The 20,115-nt window shown below is 39.1% G+C and overlaps 1 protein-coding gene across 3 annotated transcripts in view; it reads right to left on the reverse strand.

The window, feature by feature from the left end:
* pik3r5 (phosphoinositide-3-kinase, regulatory subunit 5) overlaps nt 1-20,115 on the reverse strand; it is a 93,210-nt gene that overhangs the window by 58,331 nt on the left and 14,764 nt on the right. The window contains exons 1-2 of one of the 3 annotated variants that reach the window (XM_043714588.1): nt 15,456-15,483; nt 15,226-15,332 (exon numbers count right to left, since the gene is read on the reverse strand). In XM_043714588.1, the coding sequence (XP_043570523.1) occupies nt 15,226-15,319 (94 nt within the window). In that variant the 5' untranslated portion in view covers nt 15,320-15,332; nt 15,456-15,483. Of the gene's footprint in view, nt 1-13,738; nt 13,779-15,225; nt 15,333-15,455; nt 15,484-20,115 lie in introns of those variants that run through there. The other 2 variants (XM_043714587.1, XM_043714589.1) reach the window with 2 other exon arrangements.

Consider the following 20,115-nt stretch of genomic DNA (forward strand, 5'->3'; position numbering starts at 1 on the left):
GGCACTATTTACAGAATCTATTACTGTCAATTCAGAACTAATTTTACACAAATTTGTCCTTCAGAAAGCAGTTTTTCTTTTACACAATGAAGTAAGTCATTTGTGTTGATCATTTCCCTTTAAAAGCCTGAAAATGGGAAAGAGCATCATACTCAGAGGCTGGGACTTTTTCCAGTGAATTACCCCATTGAATATAGAATTGATTATGTGAATGAACGTATGTAAGGAACAAAAAAGTATGATTTAACATTTATATCTGTGCACTTGGGTACCTAAATCAGTGTTTTGAAAAAAAAATGTGCAGTTATGTTGAGTCTGACATTCTCACAAAAGAGCTTTACAGTCAATTAAATATTTTCAAAAGAATTTGGTATTGGAATGTGGTGAAAATTATTAGTTACTTTGAACTGAAAGAATCCACAAACAGCAGTGAGATAGTAACTGAATAATACAATTTCAGGGATCAGAATTGGCTCAGACACTAGGAACACTTCCTTGGGATCTTTAATATCCACTCGGGAAAACAGAGGTGCCAATTTCAGTCATCACCAATGCTTTCTTGCTTTAAAATTTAGATTTCTTGATTGTTCCAATTAGTATTCCAGTTGCTGAAACTGGCCTTGAATCCATAACCTTCTGACCCAGCCTACTACCAAGCCAAATTAGACACCTATGAATTTATGCTATTCTGATAAGAAGAAAATATCTGAATAACACGAGTAAAATGGCTATATTTAAAAGATTTCAAAAAAGAAATAATGTATAAGTTGAATCAATGACAGCTTGAAAGAATCTTTTTAAACAATTATTGGATGAAATGCTAACATTAGTAAATCATTATTATCAGTCCCAATAACATTCAGTTTGCAGGTAAATCAAATACTTTTGCAAATAAAGCAAAGAAATCATATTCCAGAAGATGTTCTTGCCCTCTAGTCGAATTTATGTCTTCAGCACATTCTCGCATGGGCTCATATTCATTTATTTATGTGTACCGAGGAGGAGGTGGAAGTGAAGATAGTGAAAGATACTATGCCAGGCCATATGTGTTCTTAGAAGTGGGGAGGATGCTCACTTTAAATAGCAGTTTTTGTAAACAATGTGTGTAACATTTGGCAAAAATGATGAGAAGTAATATACTTATCTGAGTTGCTAAAGTGTGTGCATGTCATCCACTTAACAAACTCCAGATCTTACGCCCACTGCTACTGTGGTTTGATCAGAATATCATGAATGTGTGATCACTAAATGCTTAGCATTATAAAAAATGTTATTCATGATCTGGAATGTATCAGCTTACCAGGAATTCATTTTAATGAAATGGAACATAAAGTTATGGTTAATTTATCTTATCTGCAAAGGGACTTTTAAAAATAATAGATTTATACTGCTACGGTAACTTTAATTCATTTTAATAATAAACATCAATTAATCCTGATGAAAGGTTACAATTGGAAACATTGACTCTCCCCCACCTCTGATACAGCTTGACCTGCTCTGATTTTTCCAGCTTCACTCTTTATCCACATTAATCAATCATAGACAACCTCTCTCCATCAATGACAACAAAACAAAGGAGCTGTCTTTCACTTCAAGAAATGGAGGGAAAGGCATGCCCCTGTCTGCATCAATGGTGCTGAGCTGGAAATGGCTGAGGGTGCCAAGTTCCTGAGAGTAATGATCGCCACCAATCTGTCCTGGTCCACCCGCATCGATGTGAGGAGGCTAAGGAAATTCGGTATGTCCTTAAGGACTCTTAGTGACTTTTATAGATGCACCATAGAAAACACCTTATCTGGATGCATCATAATATGGTGTAGCAACTGCTCTTCCCAAGAACACGAGAAACCAGAGAGAGTTGTGAACACACTCAGTCATTATACAAAACAGCCTTCCGTCCACTGATTCCATCTATACTTCTCACTGCCTCAGGAAAGCCACCAACATAATCAAAGATCCCCACCACCCAGTTTATACTCTTTTCCACCCTCTTCTTGTGCAGAAGATATAAAAGCTTGAATACGCGTACAAATAGATTCAAGAACAGCTTCCACCCAGCTGTTATCAGACTTGTGAACAGACCTCTCAAATGTTAATTCTAATCCCTCTCCCTGCACCTTTTCTGTGGCTGTAACACTGTATCCTGCACTCTACTGTGCTACCCTGGTGCACTCTGTGTGGTTTGGTCAATATTGATTATATGACAATCAAAACAACACTTTTCACTGTATCTCATTACATGTGACAGCAATAAATCAATCAATCAATTTTGTTTACACCTTCATTTATAAATTCAGTTCTCTGCTTTGTAATCAGGCATATACAAGACTTCTCTAATGTAAGTAGAATCAATCAAGAAAAGATAAAATATGCTTAACTATGAGGCCAGACAAGTTAGAGGAGAGATTAAAAAAAGAACTGTGGTGAGAATTGTTTAAACACTGGCCATTCTCAACCATTTCAGAGCAAGAATTCAGAAACAAACTGTACACTAAATGATACTCCCAAATCAGCAAAATGGATGTCTTGAGAATAACAAAATGCTCTGATCAGATTACATCTTGAATGATGCACTTGGCTAAATGCTTACTGAAATACAAGAGGATTATTCAATTATAAATTGACCACATTTGAACACATGATCTGAACTGGCACCTAAATGTAAAACCAAGGGAACACTGTAATGACAACAGTCACTGACACCTTTGCCATCCCAGGAGGATGTAAAGATCTCATGGAACAAAAGGTGAGTGGTCCTAACATCTGGGCTAGAACTCTCCTTCAAATGAAAATAGTACAACAATGGGATATCAATGTTGCCAGGGGATTGGTTTATGAACAAGGATTGGAAAAACCTTGCGCTTCACCTTGGCAGAAATAAGAGGAAAGAACTTTTCAGAGGTATTTAAGATACCAAGTGGAAGGGAATAAAACTAATGAAATCAGGGGGTCAGATGGTAGCATTCTAACCTGAGTCAGAAGGTCGAGAGTGCAAATTTCACTCAAAGGACTTGAGCATAGAAATTTGAAGTGACACTCCAATGCAGTATCGAGGAGTGCTACTTTATTGTTGGTGCTGTCTTACAAATGAAACATTAAACTAAGTCCCCAGCTACTCTCTCAGGTAGATATAAAGTATCCCAAAAGCACTATTTAAAAGACTTGCAGGAGAGATATCCTGGTGGTTTGGTCAATATTTACACCTCGGTCAACATCACAGAAATAGGAATCCGCTCAATATGGTGTTACTATTTTGGGACCTTGCTGTGCACAGAATTGTCAGTTGTATTTGCTGACAATTTCAACAATGATTTCACTTCAGAAATGCTTCATTGGTTGCAAGGCTCTTCAGATATTCTGAGGTTATAAAAGGTTATATAAATGTTAGTCTTGCCTTTTCGTACAATAACATATTAAACAGTAACTAAATGACTACACACCCAAGTTAAAATAATAAACAATTTGATTCTACCCTTCTCTGACTGGGCGTATGGGCTTTACAGCATTTCTGCTGAATCTACTGGACTACACAGAGTCAACATCCATGCTAATTAGGTCGAAACATTTTCTGTGTCACGGTCAATCTGCACTTTCCAGAACTTCTTTAAACTTATAAAGTTGTAATTGTTAAAATAGTAGTAAATGTGCGCTATCAAATTCTAACTTCCTTCATTCTCCTGGTGTCTATGTGGGTTTCCCCCGGGTGCACTGGTTTCCTCCCAAGTCCAAAGATATGCAGGCTAGGTGGATTGATCATACTAAATTAGCCCACTGTGTCCAGGGATGTGCAGGCTAGAGGAATTGATCATGCTAAATTAGCCCATGGTGTCCAGGGATGTGCAGGCTAGAGGGATTGATCATGCTAAATTAGCCCATGGTGTCCAGGGATGTGCAGGCTAGGTGGATTGATCATGCTAAATTAGCCCATGGTGTCCAGGGATGTGCAGGTTAGGGGAATTGATCATGCTAAATTAGCCCATGGTGTCCAGGGATGTGCAGGCTAGGGGGATTGATCATGCTAAATTAGCCCATGGTGTCCAGGGATGTGCAGGCTAGGTGGATTGATCATGTTAAATTAGCCCATGGTGTCCAGGGATGTGCAGGCTAGGGGAATAGATCATGTTAAATTAGCCCATGGTGTCCAGGGATGTGCAGGTTAGGGGAATTGATCATGTTAAATTAGCCCATGGTGTCCAGGCATGTGCAGCTAGGTGGATTGATCATGTTAAATTATATCATGGTGTCCAGGTATGTGCAGGCTAGGGGAATTAATCATGCTAAATTAGCCCACTGTGTCCAGGGATGTGAAGGTTAGGGGAATTTATCATGCTTAATTAGCCATGGTGTCCAGGGATGTGCAGGCTAGGGGAATTGATCATGCTAAATTAGCCCATGGTGTCCAGGGATGTGCAGACTAGAGGAATTGATCATGTTAAATTCGCCCATGGTGTCCAGGGATGTGCAGGCTAGGTGGATTGATCATGCCAAATTATACCATAGCGTCCAGGGATGTGCAGGTTAGGAGAATTGATCATGCCAAATTAGCCCATGGTGTCCAGGGATGTGCAGGTTAGAGGAATTGATCATGTTAAATTAGCCGATGGTGTCCAGGGATGTGCAGGCTCGGGGAATTGATCATGCTAAGTTATCCCATGGTGTCCAGGGATGTGCAGGCCAGGGGAATTGATCATGTTAAATTAGCCCATGGTGCCCTGGTATGTGCAGGCTAGGTGGATTGATCATGTTAAATTAGCCCATGGTGTCCAGGTATGTGCAGGCTAGGGGAATTGATCATTTTAAATAGCCCATGGTGTCCAGGGATGTGCAGGCTAGGGGAATTGATCATGCTAAATTAGCCCATGGTGTCCAGGGATGTGCAGGTTAAGGGAATTGATCATGTTAAATTAGCCCAATGTGTCCAGGGATGTGCAGGTTAAGGGAATTGATCATGCTAAATTAGCCCATGGTGTCCAGGTATGTGCAGGCTAGGGGAATTGATCATGTTAAATTAGCCCATGGTGTCCAGGGATGTGCAGGCTAGGGGAATTGATCATGCTAAATTAGCCCATGGTGTCGAGGGATGTGCAGGCTAGGGGAATTGATCATGTTAAATTAGCCCATCGTGTCCAGGGATGTGCAGGCTAGGGGACTTGATCATGCTAAATTAGCCCATGGTGTCCAGGGATGTGCAGGTTGAGGGAATTGATCATGCTAAATTAGCCCACTGTGTCCAGATATGAGCAGGCTAGGGGAATTGATCATGTTAAATTAGCCCATCGTGTCCAGGGATGTGCAGGCTAGGGGAATTGATCATGCTAAATTAGCCCATTGTGTCCAGGGATGTGCAGACTAGTGGAATTAGTCACTAGAAATGCAGGGATGGTTTGGGGTGGGAAGGTGGAACTCTGCAGGATGGGTTATGTGTGGGATGCTCTTTGGAGGGTTGATGGAGACTTGATGGGCTGAGTGGCTTCTATCTGTAGAGTCATAATGTCATACTGTAGAATCACAAAGTTATACAACATGGAAACAGATCTTTCAGTCCAACTTGTTCTAGCCAACCAGGTTTCCCAAACTAAATTAATCTCATTTGCCTTTGTTTGGCCCCAGCATCCACCACTTCCTCTGGCTGATTCTGTGATTTTGTTTGATTGTAATTCTTGAGACCTTTCAAGGACAATTCTCTTTTAAGCTGCTAATTGCATCAATTCAAGGCAAAGGGCAAGATTTATACTGTACTCGAAGGGATTGTTGATTGGACAGATAAAACAGGGCTCTGCATATTAATATATGTAGCTTCCAGTACACAGAAATATACACAACTACTAGAAGCTAGATACATTAATATATGTGACCCTGGTCTTTGCAGACAGAAAGAATGTCTACATGCATTGTGTCTGTTACAACACAACAAAACAGGTGACAGGCATTCAGTGGTTCATCTCTTCGGGAATGTCCAATGCAATCAGAGTCAACCTGCTTGGTTTAAAATTTCAATGAAGCCGGTATTTAACAGTCGATCATCATTAATCAGTGCATTCGCCATGGTTATGCCACTATCAATCTAAGTCAAATTGCAACCCAATCAGCAGTTTCTTTTCATGCAATAAAAATGCTGGCTTTCCTTTTGAATTGGGATTTTTGCAAATTACCCTGATGAGTACAAGTTTTATCAAAATGTTTCTTTTTTCACCAATATTCAAGTCTGTACTCCCAAAAGATTATTATTTTTGCATTATTTTCCTTAGGTTTCCCAATTTGATTTTTTACACAGGTCAAGTACGTAAACTATTGCAATGCTTTTCCTTAGAAATTCTTACCTCTGATCGAGCCAACAGTTGAGATTAATCTGTATGAAATTTATAGGAAACATTTTTCACCCATCTATCTGAAGAAGCATTTGGCCAGAGTTTCTAAGAAGTGGCATACAGATTGCCACCCCAGCCTCTCTTTCTTTTACAAAAGTAGAGAGCTTCACATTTCTAACAGGAGATTCTGATGAGGTCTCCCACAGAAATGGGGAGCTCTATTTTCTTTCTGACAGTTCTTTCATAGCATACCACCGTCAGAGGAAGGTGAACCATGTCCCCTTTTCACAGCAGTCAGCTACTGTATTCTGAAATGTAAAGGTTATGATAGATGCTCTGACAGGTGCAAGTGTAACCATAGTGTGCTTCAAAGGTAGGGTACCAGATGAGTATGGACGACCATTGCCAGGTAAGTCAGATGCCAGGTTGTCAGGTAACTATGAAGCTAGCTAAGTTAGGGTGCCAGGTGAGTAAGGAGTCGGGTACTTGGATTACAATTTCAAGTGGAAAGCTGATTGGATAAGGTGTCAGGATGCAACTTGGCAATTGAGCCATGTGAGTGATGCACGTATAGGGTAGTTTGGGGTGGTTGGGAGAAATCAGGTCTGACAGGGGATGGGGAAGATAGTTGCTGGGTCCAGGGGTTTCAGGTCTGGTAGTGGAGAGTTTAGTTCAAGTTTGGTTAGTGGTGATATGGGGTTGGATTAAGTGGGGTTGGGGGAGGGGGTGCATAGTAAGGGGGTCAGATCTTGGGTTGGTGGGTGACAGGTGAGGTCAGGGTGTGATGGAAGTGTACCTTGCTCAGGGAGTTACACTATGTATTTAACAGTCTTACTTTATCCTGAATAACCATTTTGCTTAAATTTATTGGAATCTTCCAAAATCTCTGATTTAACTATCAGAGAGTTCCAGGAGTAAAAGAGAAAAAGAAATTTCCCGGTCAATTCCTTTGGAGTATGCCGCAGTGTGGATTCCACAGGATCCCCATTCAACTCTCATCCACACTGAAATAATGATTGCTGAGCCACCAGAAAATTTAGGCTTTTGTTCTTTCTTAGCTGTATTTTTGATGAACCCAATCCTGTTTCAAGTATGAATGATCAAATGCTGCAGAAGTTTTATTTTTATTTCTTCTCAGTTTCTAAGTGAGCCCATTACAAGGGATACAAAGAACAAAGGATGGACTATATGAATGAAGCAGGTGGGGCAAGTATCCAAATAATAACAGATGTGTTCAGTCAAATCACGTATGTTATCTCAATTCAGAAATGAATGTCTTTTTCTCTGGCACCAACACTTTGTATACATACAGAAAGCTCGTAGTAGAATAGTCATTCAGATTCCAGTCCAGAAAAAAATAGCAGATGTACAGACAATGGAAACTTTAGCAAGTCATTCTAGGAGCACATTCTCGAAGCAAGAAGACCATACTGGAGAGGGACAAGAATAATATTCCACCCATCTTTCTCTTTCAGCTGCTAAATGAGCTGTTGTTCATTTCCTGTATTTCTGACTTTACCTTTGGTAACATCTGTTTAATTTAAGTCCATATTTATTACAACTGTAGTTGAACTTGCCTTTCCACTGATTCCACAGAACAGTAATCCATTCATATCATGCAATGGTGTGGCAGGATACAGATTTGCATTTAAGATTATTTTTACATGATAACTTCCCAGTTTTGACTCGGCTATATGAGCATGACAAACAAAGACTAGGTATTTCTCCAAAATGAGGCATAAGTAAACTAGGGTCTCATACATTTTGCTTATGGTTTCACTGAACCCCTTCAGTGCAGAATATTTCATAGGTTTCATAGAATCCCTACAGTGTGGAAACAGGCCCTTTGGCCCAACAAGTCCATATCGACCTTCTGAAGAGTATCCACTCAGACCCATTCCCCTACTCTATTATCTAACATTTACCCCTGACTAATGCACCTAACCTACACATCCCTGAACACTATGGGCAAGTTAGCATGATCAATTCACCTAACTTGCACAACTTTGAATTGTGGGAGGAAACTGGAGCACCCAGAGGAAACCCACACAGACACGGGGAGAACGTGCAAACCCCAGACAGACAGTTACCCAAGGTTGGAATCAAACCCAGGTCCCTGGCGCTGTGAGGCAGCAATCCTAACCACTGAGCCACTGTGCTGCCCTTTTTCAGATAATTTATCAGAAAATTGATGGAGCTGAGTTGGGATAAATTATTCCTCTACTGAGGGTGCCAGGAACATGGGCTGAATGGCAATATGTAAAATTGGAGCCAGGTCATTCAAAGCTAATGCCAGGAAACATTTCTTCACTTAAAGGTTCCTGAAAATCTGAACTCTCTCCCCCAAGTAACTGGTGAAATTTCAAAACATATAATTTTGCATTTGCAGTAGGCAACAGTTTTAACGTCACCAAACATAAGCAAGTAAATGAAGATAAACTCTGAATGAATTGAACGTTGCAACAGTTGCAAAGACCTATTACTGTTCCAATGTCCCTTCCTTTTCTTTTGATTGACTGATGCTTCTACCAATACAGCCTTCAATACCCATTATACATAGTTTTCACTGTAATTTTTCTAAGCTCCTAGAGTCATAGATATACAGCATGGAAACAGACCCTTCGGTCCAGCACATTCATGCACACCAGATTTCCCAAAGTAAACTAGTCCCATTTGCCTACGTTTGGCCCGTATCCCTGTAAACTTTCCTATTAACATAGCTGTGCAACTATCTTTTAGAAGCTGTAACTATACCTGTATCTAAAACTTCCTCTGGCGGTTCATTCCATAAATGCACCACCCTCTGTGTGACAATGTTGCCCTTCAGGCCCCTTTTAAATCTTTCCCATCTCACAGGAAAAGGTTTGAACTCCCCTACCCTCAGGAAAAGACCTTTTCTATTCGCTATAGCTATGACCCTCATGATTTTATAAACCTCAACCTCCTACGCTTAAGAATAAAAAGTCCCAGTCTATCCAGACTCCCTCCATAACTCAAACCCTCTAGTCCTAGCAACGTCCTTTCTTCACCCTTTCCAATTTAATAACATCCTTCCTATAGCAAAGCAGCCAGAACTGTATGCAGGACACCAAAAGTGGCCCCACCAATGTCCTGTATAGCAGCCTGTTGAAGTACACACTCTATGCTGGTAATGTATCAAACATTGTTTATTTATTCAGCAAATCCTTTGAGCCAAGTGAAAAACATCCTAATTTGCGATTTAAGGTGAGCAGTCTACCACCCGATCTGTGTAGAACATACCTGGGCAATTTTCCACACTGCTGGTTAGATGCCAGTGTTGTAACTGTACTGGAAGAATTTGATGAGGAGAGTTCTGGAGCATAGACCTTCAGTTCTATTGCTGGAATGTTGCCAGGGATCAGAGCCTTTGCAATATCCACTGCCTCAAAATGTTTCTTGACATCGTGTGAAATGAATCAAATGTCTCACTGAATGGAAGACTATCCTAGAATGACATCTGTCTGTCTTGCGAATGCTGACTGCTGACATTACTAAGGATGTTTTCAGTTTCTGCTATTTACCGCACAGGCTCGTTGGAAACATGATTGATGGAGCCAGCCACTATAGGGGTTATTATCATTCTTGTTGCGGTGCTATGAAATGCAGGGAATTTGAGGAAAAACAGATGTCCCAGCAAGCCTAGGACTAGCAGCCAGTTTCAGTGGATGTGAAACAGCCTCGATATAATGAGGCCTCATCTCAGGATGGGCTGGAAGTTCAGAAGGCCCAGACTTTAGACTCCTTGACACTTTTTCCTCCAGATAAGTGAGGCACAGTGCCACCATGGATTGACAATGTCCTGGAACACTGTCATAGAACTAAGCTGATGCTGGAGTAGGACATGCAATATGATGGGAGGGTAGCCGTCTTATCCCAATTATTGTCAAAACGACAACTACAAGACACTTTTATATCACCAGTTGCTTCTGAGGATCCTCTGGGAATCTGTATGGGATCTCACAATCCTTAAACCACAAATGGATCTAGCCTGTTACCAAAGGCCTTGGTGTGAGATTACATCACATCATCTGATAAGGTCAGCATTTCAGCCTGGACAGTGGGCTTTGCCAATATAACTGGGTTCTGCCTAGTACAGGGCACTAAAGGCTGGATATAGACATTGTGTTGAGAGCACCATATCATAACCTGGCAGAGTGCATCCATAGAAAGGGGTTTCTATTCCAACAATGTAGAAGCCATCTGTGATCATCACAGATTACCACAATTTAGAAGTCTGTCCCAACAGCCCTGGGAACTTCCATGAGAATTCTCAGTTTGCTGCTCCATTTCTGGATGCCTTTTAAGGATATCACTGAGAGATAAAGGCTGGCTGATGATACTACTGTGCAACCCCTTGACTGAGGCTGAGATATCCTTTCACTAGGCTGTCATTGAGCTGAAGGGCTTGCTGAAGATGAGGTTCGATGTTTAGGCCAGTATGGGGATTGGGGGAATGTGGGGGCAAGTGCTTATAAGAGATAGATGAGGGCTATGAGCACTGCAGCATTCAGCAAAACAAGCTACACTGGAGTTAATCACCTCTTACTTCCAACAGAAATTGTACAAGATACAATGATCACTCCTTGACTATAAATTTGTTGGTACTCAGAAGGTAATCAGTCCCAGCCTGCTCCCACAGACAAATACACCTTTGCTTTATTTGTTTATTCCTTAGTTTGGTTGGTGTTATATAAAAGTGAAGGCTTTCTGGTGTGTGGTGATCCCACATTGATCAATGAGAAGATTTTGGGTTACACTGGGCATTGAGGAAAGTGTAGCACTCCCTCAGACAGAATTCTAAGACAGGATGACACTAAGGATGGGTAATCTGTGTAGCTCGGTCCCTAACATGTCATACATTTACAAATGTGCACTTGTATTTGCAATGAAGTGTCAGCCATGACACCTTCACGTTCTGAGCAGTATTTAATTTTAGTTACGTGCACGGTGAAGTGCAGTTCCTGACTGACCTGGTATATGGCTGGGCTTTAAAAATAGTGCCAGCACTGTGGAATCCTGGATGATCCTGGCAGTGGCTAATACTTCTGCCTTTGGTGGAAGGGAAGGTAGGACCAACAAGGCACCCTAAAGGCATTTTGCATAGGTAATGTGCAGATTTTTGGGCAAAGCATGAGAAAACCCGATTACGCTCACTGAGGAAACCCATGAAACTCAGCAAACATTATATAGCCGTTTCCTGGTAAAATTCAGCATGATGATTTGAAATGATTTCATTGATTGTAAAGCACTGGGTCATCCTGATATCCAGAAATATATTACTTAACCGCAGGTTTTTCTTACTTACTCATGAAGTTAAGCACAAGATCCAACCCTCAGCATATGGGGATTCAAATTAAGACTTCAAGACTATTGTACAAGATTTTTACAACATATTGATTGCTGTGAAATCAAGAAGTCGAATCCAAATCAATGATTCAACTAAATTTCTAAAACTTGGACGCAATACTCGCTTTTATTCACATTAATCTACGTAAAGAAAGCTTCATGTTCCTGCATTCCTACATTGGATAATGCTTTCAACAGAACACGGTACAAATGAATTTTAATCCAAATCCAACTTTCATCTCATAATTATTTGATCAAGGTAAAATTCCTTTACACCATGCTTGGTATTTGAAATACTACAAATCTAAATGAAAAATGTTCTCAGAGTAATTCAATTCTAGGCCACTGTAGTGAGATTGACAATAAAAACAGAATCATGACTGAGAGTATTGTCTACTTTCATTTCTTAAAGCTTAACCTATGATAAACAGCTGATATTGTATTTGTTTAAACTTTTACAAGCTGAAACGAGATCGAAGCTCTTCAGACTCATATGGTCGGATAAGTTGTGAACCCATTTCCTTCCTGCCATTATTGGTGTCACAGTATAGCTGCTCGAGGATGTGAATTAAATGTGGACAATGATTATGTGGCATTTTTTGTTAAAGGTTTATATTCAAACCTCGCTTTGAGACAAAAAGGGTGAAGCTCATTTGGAAATCAATAACTGTAACTTATCCTAAACACTGGCCTTTCATCAGACTTCTACCTTTGCTTTCTCCTCCACAGATACATCAAAGCCATTGAACATTTCCAGCATTTTCTTCAGATTCCCAACATCCAAATTAAAATTATGTTAAAGTGTGGGTTTCTTCAATTTTAGAGAAATTGCAAACAAATTTTAATCGTTAAGAGAAATATACTTCTTCAAAAAGCCAGCAGGTATTTCTTATAACTGCATGAAATGGGGTATTTCAAAATATTATTATGGAAATTACTGTCTTGAATCATAGAATCCATACAGTGTGGAAAAAGGCCATTTGACCCATCAAGTCTGTACCAACCCTTTGAAAAGCATCCCATCCAGACCTAACCCTACACAATAACATTGCACTTACCATGGCTAATCCTTCTAACCTACACTTTCCTGGACACTATGGAGCAATTTAGCGCACCAATATACCTAACCTGCACATCCTCGGACTTTGGGGGGAAGCCAGATCACCCGGGGCTGGAATTAAACCTGGGTCCCTGGCACTATGAGGCAACTGCACTAATCACTGAGTTACAGTGCTGCCATTACTTGCATTCACTATGCTTTCCCATACAAATGACCAAATAACAAACATATTATTTGCATACGTAAATTTGCATGTGCAAAAATTCAGAGAAGGGGTAATGCTGAAGCCTACATAGATTATGATTGTTAAAACATTATTAATTATATTATGACAAGTATTATTTTTTAAACATTCCCTTTAAGCCAGTCTAGAGAATGATATATTAGCCCATTTATCAATGAAAAAATGCAAAGTCATTGTAAATATCGTATGCAGTGATTCCTATTTGCAATAACTTGCCATTATTAGTGTTTTTATATCGTAAAATTTTGCAAATTCATTTGCACAAGAGCCCGATATGCTTACGGACCAATCAAACTTTTTTTAAACTTTACTATAAACAGCAAGTGTGCTTACCACATGCCATTCAAGACCAAAATCTGAACATTCAAATTTTAAAAGTTTGCCCGAAATCAACCTTGACTCAGTGGTCACACTCATACTTGAGTTAGTAGTTTGTGGTTTCAAACCCATTCGAAGGGCTCAAGCAGATAACAGAGATTTCGTGTAAACATGAACGAGGATCGGGACTAAATGTTTCTGGCTACAATGTATATTCATGAGGAATAGGAAAATGGGAGACAAGGAAGGGTGTGAAGCAGTATTGATACAGGATGATGTTATTGTTCTCCAAACTTATATATGCAAATAAAAATGTTTTGAATAGTACATTGCCACCTGTTCAGGAATGGATAGTAAGCACTAGTAACATCAGCATTCTCCTCTTAACAATAATTTTTATCATATTATTTTGAAGTTCACAATAACACAAAATGTACTCACTGGCCGATCAAAGCATATAACTCAAGGGTTCAAATATTGAACCTAACCATTTGGAGTTGAGGAACTGGAAAGGTGTGTTCTGGACACTTGACCTTACAAAGAGGGACAGTAAATACAAAGAGAACATAAGCCAAGTTTAACCTTACAAATAACTAGTTAAGCCTCAGCTCAGGTGTTGTGCAGAATCTTGGGTACTACATGTTAAGAAAGATATTTAAGCATTGGAGCATGTATTGGGGAGGTTTAAGAAGAATGACACATGACATAATGAACTTTGGTTATCAAGAGAGGTGGACAAAGGTGGAATTGTCCTCCTCATTAAGGGGAAATTAAAAGATTGAGAAGATGTATTTAAAATAAAGAAGGGTTCTAATCAAGCACATCAGGGCGAATGCTTTTCTTTGGCAAGTGGGTTGACAACCTGAGGTCAAAGATTTAACATAATTGCAAATGAGCTAAAGGGGATATAGGGAGATTTTCTTTTCATACAGGAGATGAGATCTGAAATGCACTACTCAAAAGGGTGGTAAAAGTAGATTCCACAGGAACTCCCCAAACGCTATTGGATAGGTTCTTGAAGCAAGGTAGGCCTAATGTATAAAAATAAGGCCTTAGGTGCTCCCAGCATGGTGTGCAAGCTGCAGAGAGTGAAACTCTGGAACTTGAGCTAAGTACGGGAGTTTAAGGGTATAAATCTTAATCTTTTGCGTTCGTAAAATCTAACAAACTGATTTATGATGCAATGACTCTATGTACTTGAGATGACTAATTTGCAGGGTTATGGCCAAAATACTGAGGTGTGAGATTATAATGGACAGCTGCTAAAGTGTTGATAAAAGCACGATAGGCTGAATGAAATCCTTTTATGGTAGTATGACTCTATATTAGAAATATTTTGGAAAAACTACCTCATGGTAAATTTTCATGAATGACTTCATGATTGCTACACTGCCAACTACAAAACGGGATGTAGGAACATTTCAGGATGTTACAGTATTTTGCTGTGCGTCTAAATCTCATCAGCAAGTTTCAATATGAAGCAATAATGAAATCATTTCTGTGCATTAAATCCGGAGTCTGATATATTGTAGCAAGGATTGTATCTAATAGACTGATTCCTGTTATAAACACTAAACTTGCATTTGGCCCTTATCATTTGCTATCTAAGATCAAAACTGTCTGAATCTGGTGGGACACAGGGGTGTACATATTTATGATTTTGAGAAGTTCAGTAGTGCAATGAGTCTATGCTTCTTAGCCATTGAGAAACTGATTTCTGAGTTTCAAAGATACCAGTTTCACAGGGTATGATGTTTTAATTGAAAAGGAGGATAAATGCTAATTACTGGCAACAATCTCCACCGTCACATTCAAACCTTTCAACTAAGCTGTTAAAGATGCTTACTGAAATAACACAGGCAATAAAGCAGAGATTCAGAAGTATGAATAAACTATACAAGAAAATAATTTGAAACAAAATGACTCACTCTTCCAATTAGAGGAGACAGTTCTATCCAATCCATGTAGACATCTCTCCAGGGCATGATGGATGCGATCCTCTGTACAGGAGGTATGCTGCATTTTATATCATCGCCTTAAAATAGAAGGAAAATTTATAGATGCCATTACTGGCTCATTGGTTCAATTAAGCAGAGATGCCCTCTCGAGTCTGGAATACTAATAAAGATCATTGACAGCCATTCTTGGAAATACTTACAATACAAGAACTTCAATTTAAAACTCATCTCCCACTTCAGTAGACTCAGTCTTTCAAAGTGACTTTCTCATTTAAAGAGGGTTTTCTTGAAGTTTCCTCAATTTCATCATCCCAAATAGTGCCACTAAAGTCAGGAAGTGATGCGTCGCACAGTCAACAGGCATATGATGTCATGGTGCTGGGCACACAATGTCCAAATAGAAAGTCACATGGGTAAACCCACCATTTGCCTCACCAGAGTTCATTTCTTCATCTGTGCATGGATAAGTTAGTTAGAACAAGCAGATAGTGTTCTGAGGAAGGGTCACTTGACCCAAAATGTTAACTCTGATTTCTCTCCACAAATGCTGCCAGATCTGCTCAGTTTTTCCAGCAATTTCTGTTTTTGCTTCTGATTTACTGCATCCACAGCTCTTTTGGTTTTTAAAAACAGAAAGTTCTGGAGCAACATAGGAGGAGATATTGGCATATTGGTAATATCTCTGGTCTAGTAATGCTCTGGGGAAGTGGGTCAATCATCCCACCATGGCAGATGAGTTCAATAAGAATCTGAAATTAACAAAAGCTAGCCGAAAGGCAACTGTGCAAATCCTTATTGTCTTTTGTTTTAAATAAACTATCTGATTCACTTGGGAAGGAAACCTGCCATCCTCACTTGGGCTGGCCTACAGACTGTCAGCAATGTGACTGAGTCTTTACTGCCCTCTGAACTTGGCCTTGCAAACCACTCCGATCAAGAGTGATTAGAGCGGGACAAGAAATGGTGGCCTTGCCAGCAACATCCACATCACGTACAAGAATAAACAAAAATCTATGGTGACTACACTGAAAGAGAAACAGAATGAAAATATTGTGAGTCCAACATGACTTCTCTTCTCTCTCAGGAATAGTAGTTGAGTTTCTCCAACATCTACTGTTTTTATTTCGGATCTCCTGGTTCTGAACTATGCTTTTGTTTCATTATACAAAGAGGGAGGCAATGCCACTGGACTGATATTCCAGAGACCCAAGTAATTTTTAAAAATTAATTCATTCGCAAGCTGCAGGTGTCTCTGGCTAGGCCAGTGTTAAGTGCCCATTACGAATTTCCCAGAAAGCAGTTAAGAGTTAACCTCACTGCTGTGGGTCTGGAGTCACATGTTGGTCAGACTGGGCTAGCAGCTTCTTTCCCTAAAAGGCATTAGTGGACTAGAGATGGTTTTTAATGACAATCAGCATGGGTTAACGGTTATTATTAGACTCTTATTTCCAGATTTTTAAAAGTCGAATTTGAACTCAAATTCTACCATTTGCCGTGGCAGGATTTGAACTCAGGTCCCCAGAGCATTACCTGGATACCTTGATTAACAGTCCGGTGATAATACCACTTGGCCTTCACCTCCCCAGATGATTGTCTGTGGTTCCAAGTCTGAATCTCACCATGGGTGATGATGGAATTTTAATTCAATAAAGTTCTGGAATTAAGAGTCCGGTGATGACCATGAAACTGCTGTTGATTGTCAGGAAAAGTCCATGTGATTCACTAGTGCCCTTTAGGAAAGCAAACTTTTGCCTTTACCTTGTCTGGTCAGCATGTCACTGAAGACCCGCAGCAATGTGTTTGGCTCTAACTGCCCTCTGGGTAATAAATGCTGGCCTAGCCTGCGGCACTCACATCATTGGAATGAATTCTTTAAAAAAAGTAATTGTGTCACCTTTGTGAAAGTACACACCTTTTTTTGGTTAATTTTACCCACTTGAATTATACTGTTCAATCTGCAGTTTGGAGTGGGTAGATTGCTTGTATTAGCACTGACTGAAAAATTTAGAACAAAAAGTACTCTTCCTTTTCAGTTTTACAAAAGCTCTTTAATCATGCATGATATGTAATAGGAGAAGATGAATAGAAGCAACAGCAGCCATTCAAATAATGAATTAGTTTGCAATAAATGATTGCATTACTATTTATATATATTTTCCAACTTCCTTTCAACATGAGGACAGTGGCAGTAACAGAGAAAAATCATCCAATTCTAGCTGCCAGTTACATATCTGAACTTGACCAAAATAAATATTACTGTAAAATTACATTAAATAACTTTGTGCAAATTTATCCACAATAGGTAGAAGGACATAGTTGCAGCAAATGTAATCAGAGCTTGTGGTTATTAAAGATTAAATTTGACACCAAGTTCTATCGATTGTATGTACATTGTCATGCCATCAGAACAAATTTGGACGTTACTGTCCAAATTGCCTTGTTGCCCCAAAATCTTCACTACAGCAGTACCTTGCCCAGTGTTCACCATTCAAACACACAAGGTGCATGGAGTTGCTGTATTTTTAGACTATTTATTGATAAAGTGGGTCTCTTTTAGAAACTACTGTAGGAAAACTTAATATTTTGGTAAAATACATTAAAAAATTTGTATTAGCAAATGTGAAGAAAATAAATTCCCCTACATTTTTCATAGAATTTTTGTGGTTTCTTTACAAGGGACAAAATAGGAGTTTTTTTTAATAAATGTTGAATTTTTATTTTGTTTATGTTGAAGAGCATTTTAACCCTTTCAGTCTTGGGATGTAATTGACAAGGAGGGCACCACTGGACCCAGTGACTCCATCACTCATATAATAGGACCTTCCTGGAAGGCAACTCCATGTTTTTTGATCATATTCTTGTCTCTGTTTTTCAGGATCATCTGAAAGGTACCTGCTGATCTGGGGATGGCAGTGGTATTACAAAGCCATGACTGATTAGTAGAGAGAAGGACTGACGTTTTTACATATTTGATCTTAAGGTGAGCATCACACAGAAATTTCCAATCAGGACATTGCAAATCACTTATTTCATTTCCACAAGTTTAGAGCTGCAATAAAAAAAATCAATTAAAGAATTTCTAATCAGACTTCACTAAACTTACCCCATAATGAGGAAATGCACCACAAAACAGTTGCAATTATAGAATTGAAATTCTTGAAAAATTCTGCATTTAACACACTTGTATGCTGGGATCGAAATGACATATCATCATCATATAGGCAACTACAAATCCAAGCAGCATGTGCAATGCCCACAATACTAGTGTGACTTCTATTTTATCATTTCCTCAGTGAGATCAGGTACTTTCATTATCAGAATGACCCTTTTAAAAACCAAATATTTGCAAAAAAAATGTTGATCAATGTTAGAAATTTGTGATTTGGACTATTCAATCAGATAATTTTAACAACACTAATTAAACACAAAAATGTTGATGACTTGATTAGGAACATTGGTCTAGAAGGATTGCTGACTTATTGACCTCACAGTGCTCATACTGTATCTTCGCTGATGATAATTTATCTTTCTTTCAAAATAAAGCCTTAATGTCCTTGGGGAGATAGTATTGTTATGGTAATATCACTGGACTAGTAATCCTGAGATCCAGGCTAAACATCTGAGGACCTGGGTTAAAAATCACACCACAGTAGGTGGTGAAATTTAAAGCCAATTCATAAATCTGGAGTTGAAAGGCAGCTTCAGCAATGGAGTCATGATCATTGGCTGTCGTAAATCCGTGTCCTCTGGGGAAGGAAATCTACCATCCTACATGTGACTTCATATCCACAACAATGTGATTGACTCTTAACGGCCCTAGAAATGGCCTAGCAAACCATTCAGTTCAGGGGCAATTAGAGATGAACAACAAATATTGGCTTTGTCGGTGACACCCAGATCCCATGAAAGAATAAAGTGAAAAAGCCCAGATAATGTCAACATTGCCAACTTTTTAAACATAAAAATTCAAAGCTAAAAGAAATGGATAGTGCAAAATTAAAGGTCATAGTTGATCAAAATGGTTAAATGTTTCAAAAGTAACTGATTGGGAAGCTCCCTTGTTATTATCTGAGATAAATGCTATAACAATTCTTTCATGAACATGACAGAATATAGGGGTTATTTTGCATTCGATTTGCCCATAAATCTTCACCTCTGCCTGTACAGAACAATTCATGCAATATTTCATTATCTCTGAACCAACTACTCACTGTTCCTATTCATTTGAAGTGAATCAATTTAAATTACTGAATAATTTGATTTATTTATTTTATTCACAGAAGGAATAAATTGAGTTTAAAGTAATAGTCTCTAATTGTGCCGACAGCACAAATCCTTCTACATCACCTGATCACAGCACAACTTGAGAACAGATGACCCTGACTGTGGCTTGTTGCTTGTTTATATGTAATCCTTGCTGTGTGCGTTTCACATACAGAGGATGATGTTTCTAACTCAGCTGAGCTTGCATTCTGTGATGATCTTAATCGCCATAAGATCATAAGTTCTCACTTTTCCCATGAAAAGCTTATCCTTGTACTCTTCTATTTCTGTAACTAAGATTTTGGACCTAGCCATTTTGTACTTAAGATGACGCCTTGTGTGGTGACATTATACACTCTACTCTTATACCTTGTACGTGAGTACACGTGACAATAAAACTTAAATATTAAAAAAAACTCTGACACACTTTCATGACAGAAGTTTCAGTCATATTCCTCATACTATACGTATGAACACAAATATCCAAAATGAATCTAAGTTGGCCACTGTATTTTATTTTCAATGTGACTGGATGTTTACATGGTTTCCAGTAACAGACAGCACTGAAGATTCAGATATAAAGGTCAAAGCACATGA

This window comes from Chiloscyllium plagiosum, chromosome 24 (assembly GCF_004010195.1).
Source record: "Chiloscyllium plagiosum isolate BGI_BamShark_2017 chromosome 24, ASM401019v2, whole genome shotgun sequence".
Lineage (NCBI taxonomy): Eukaryota > Metazoa > Chordata > Chondrichthyes > Orectolobiformes > Hemiscylliidae > Chiloscyllium > Chiloscyllium plagiosum.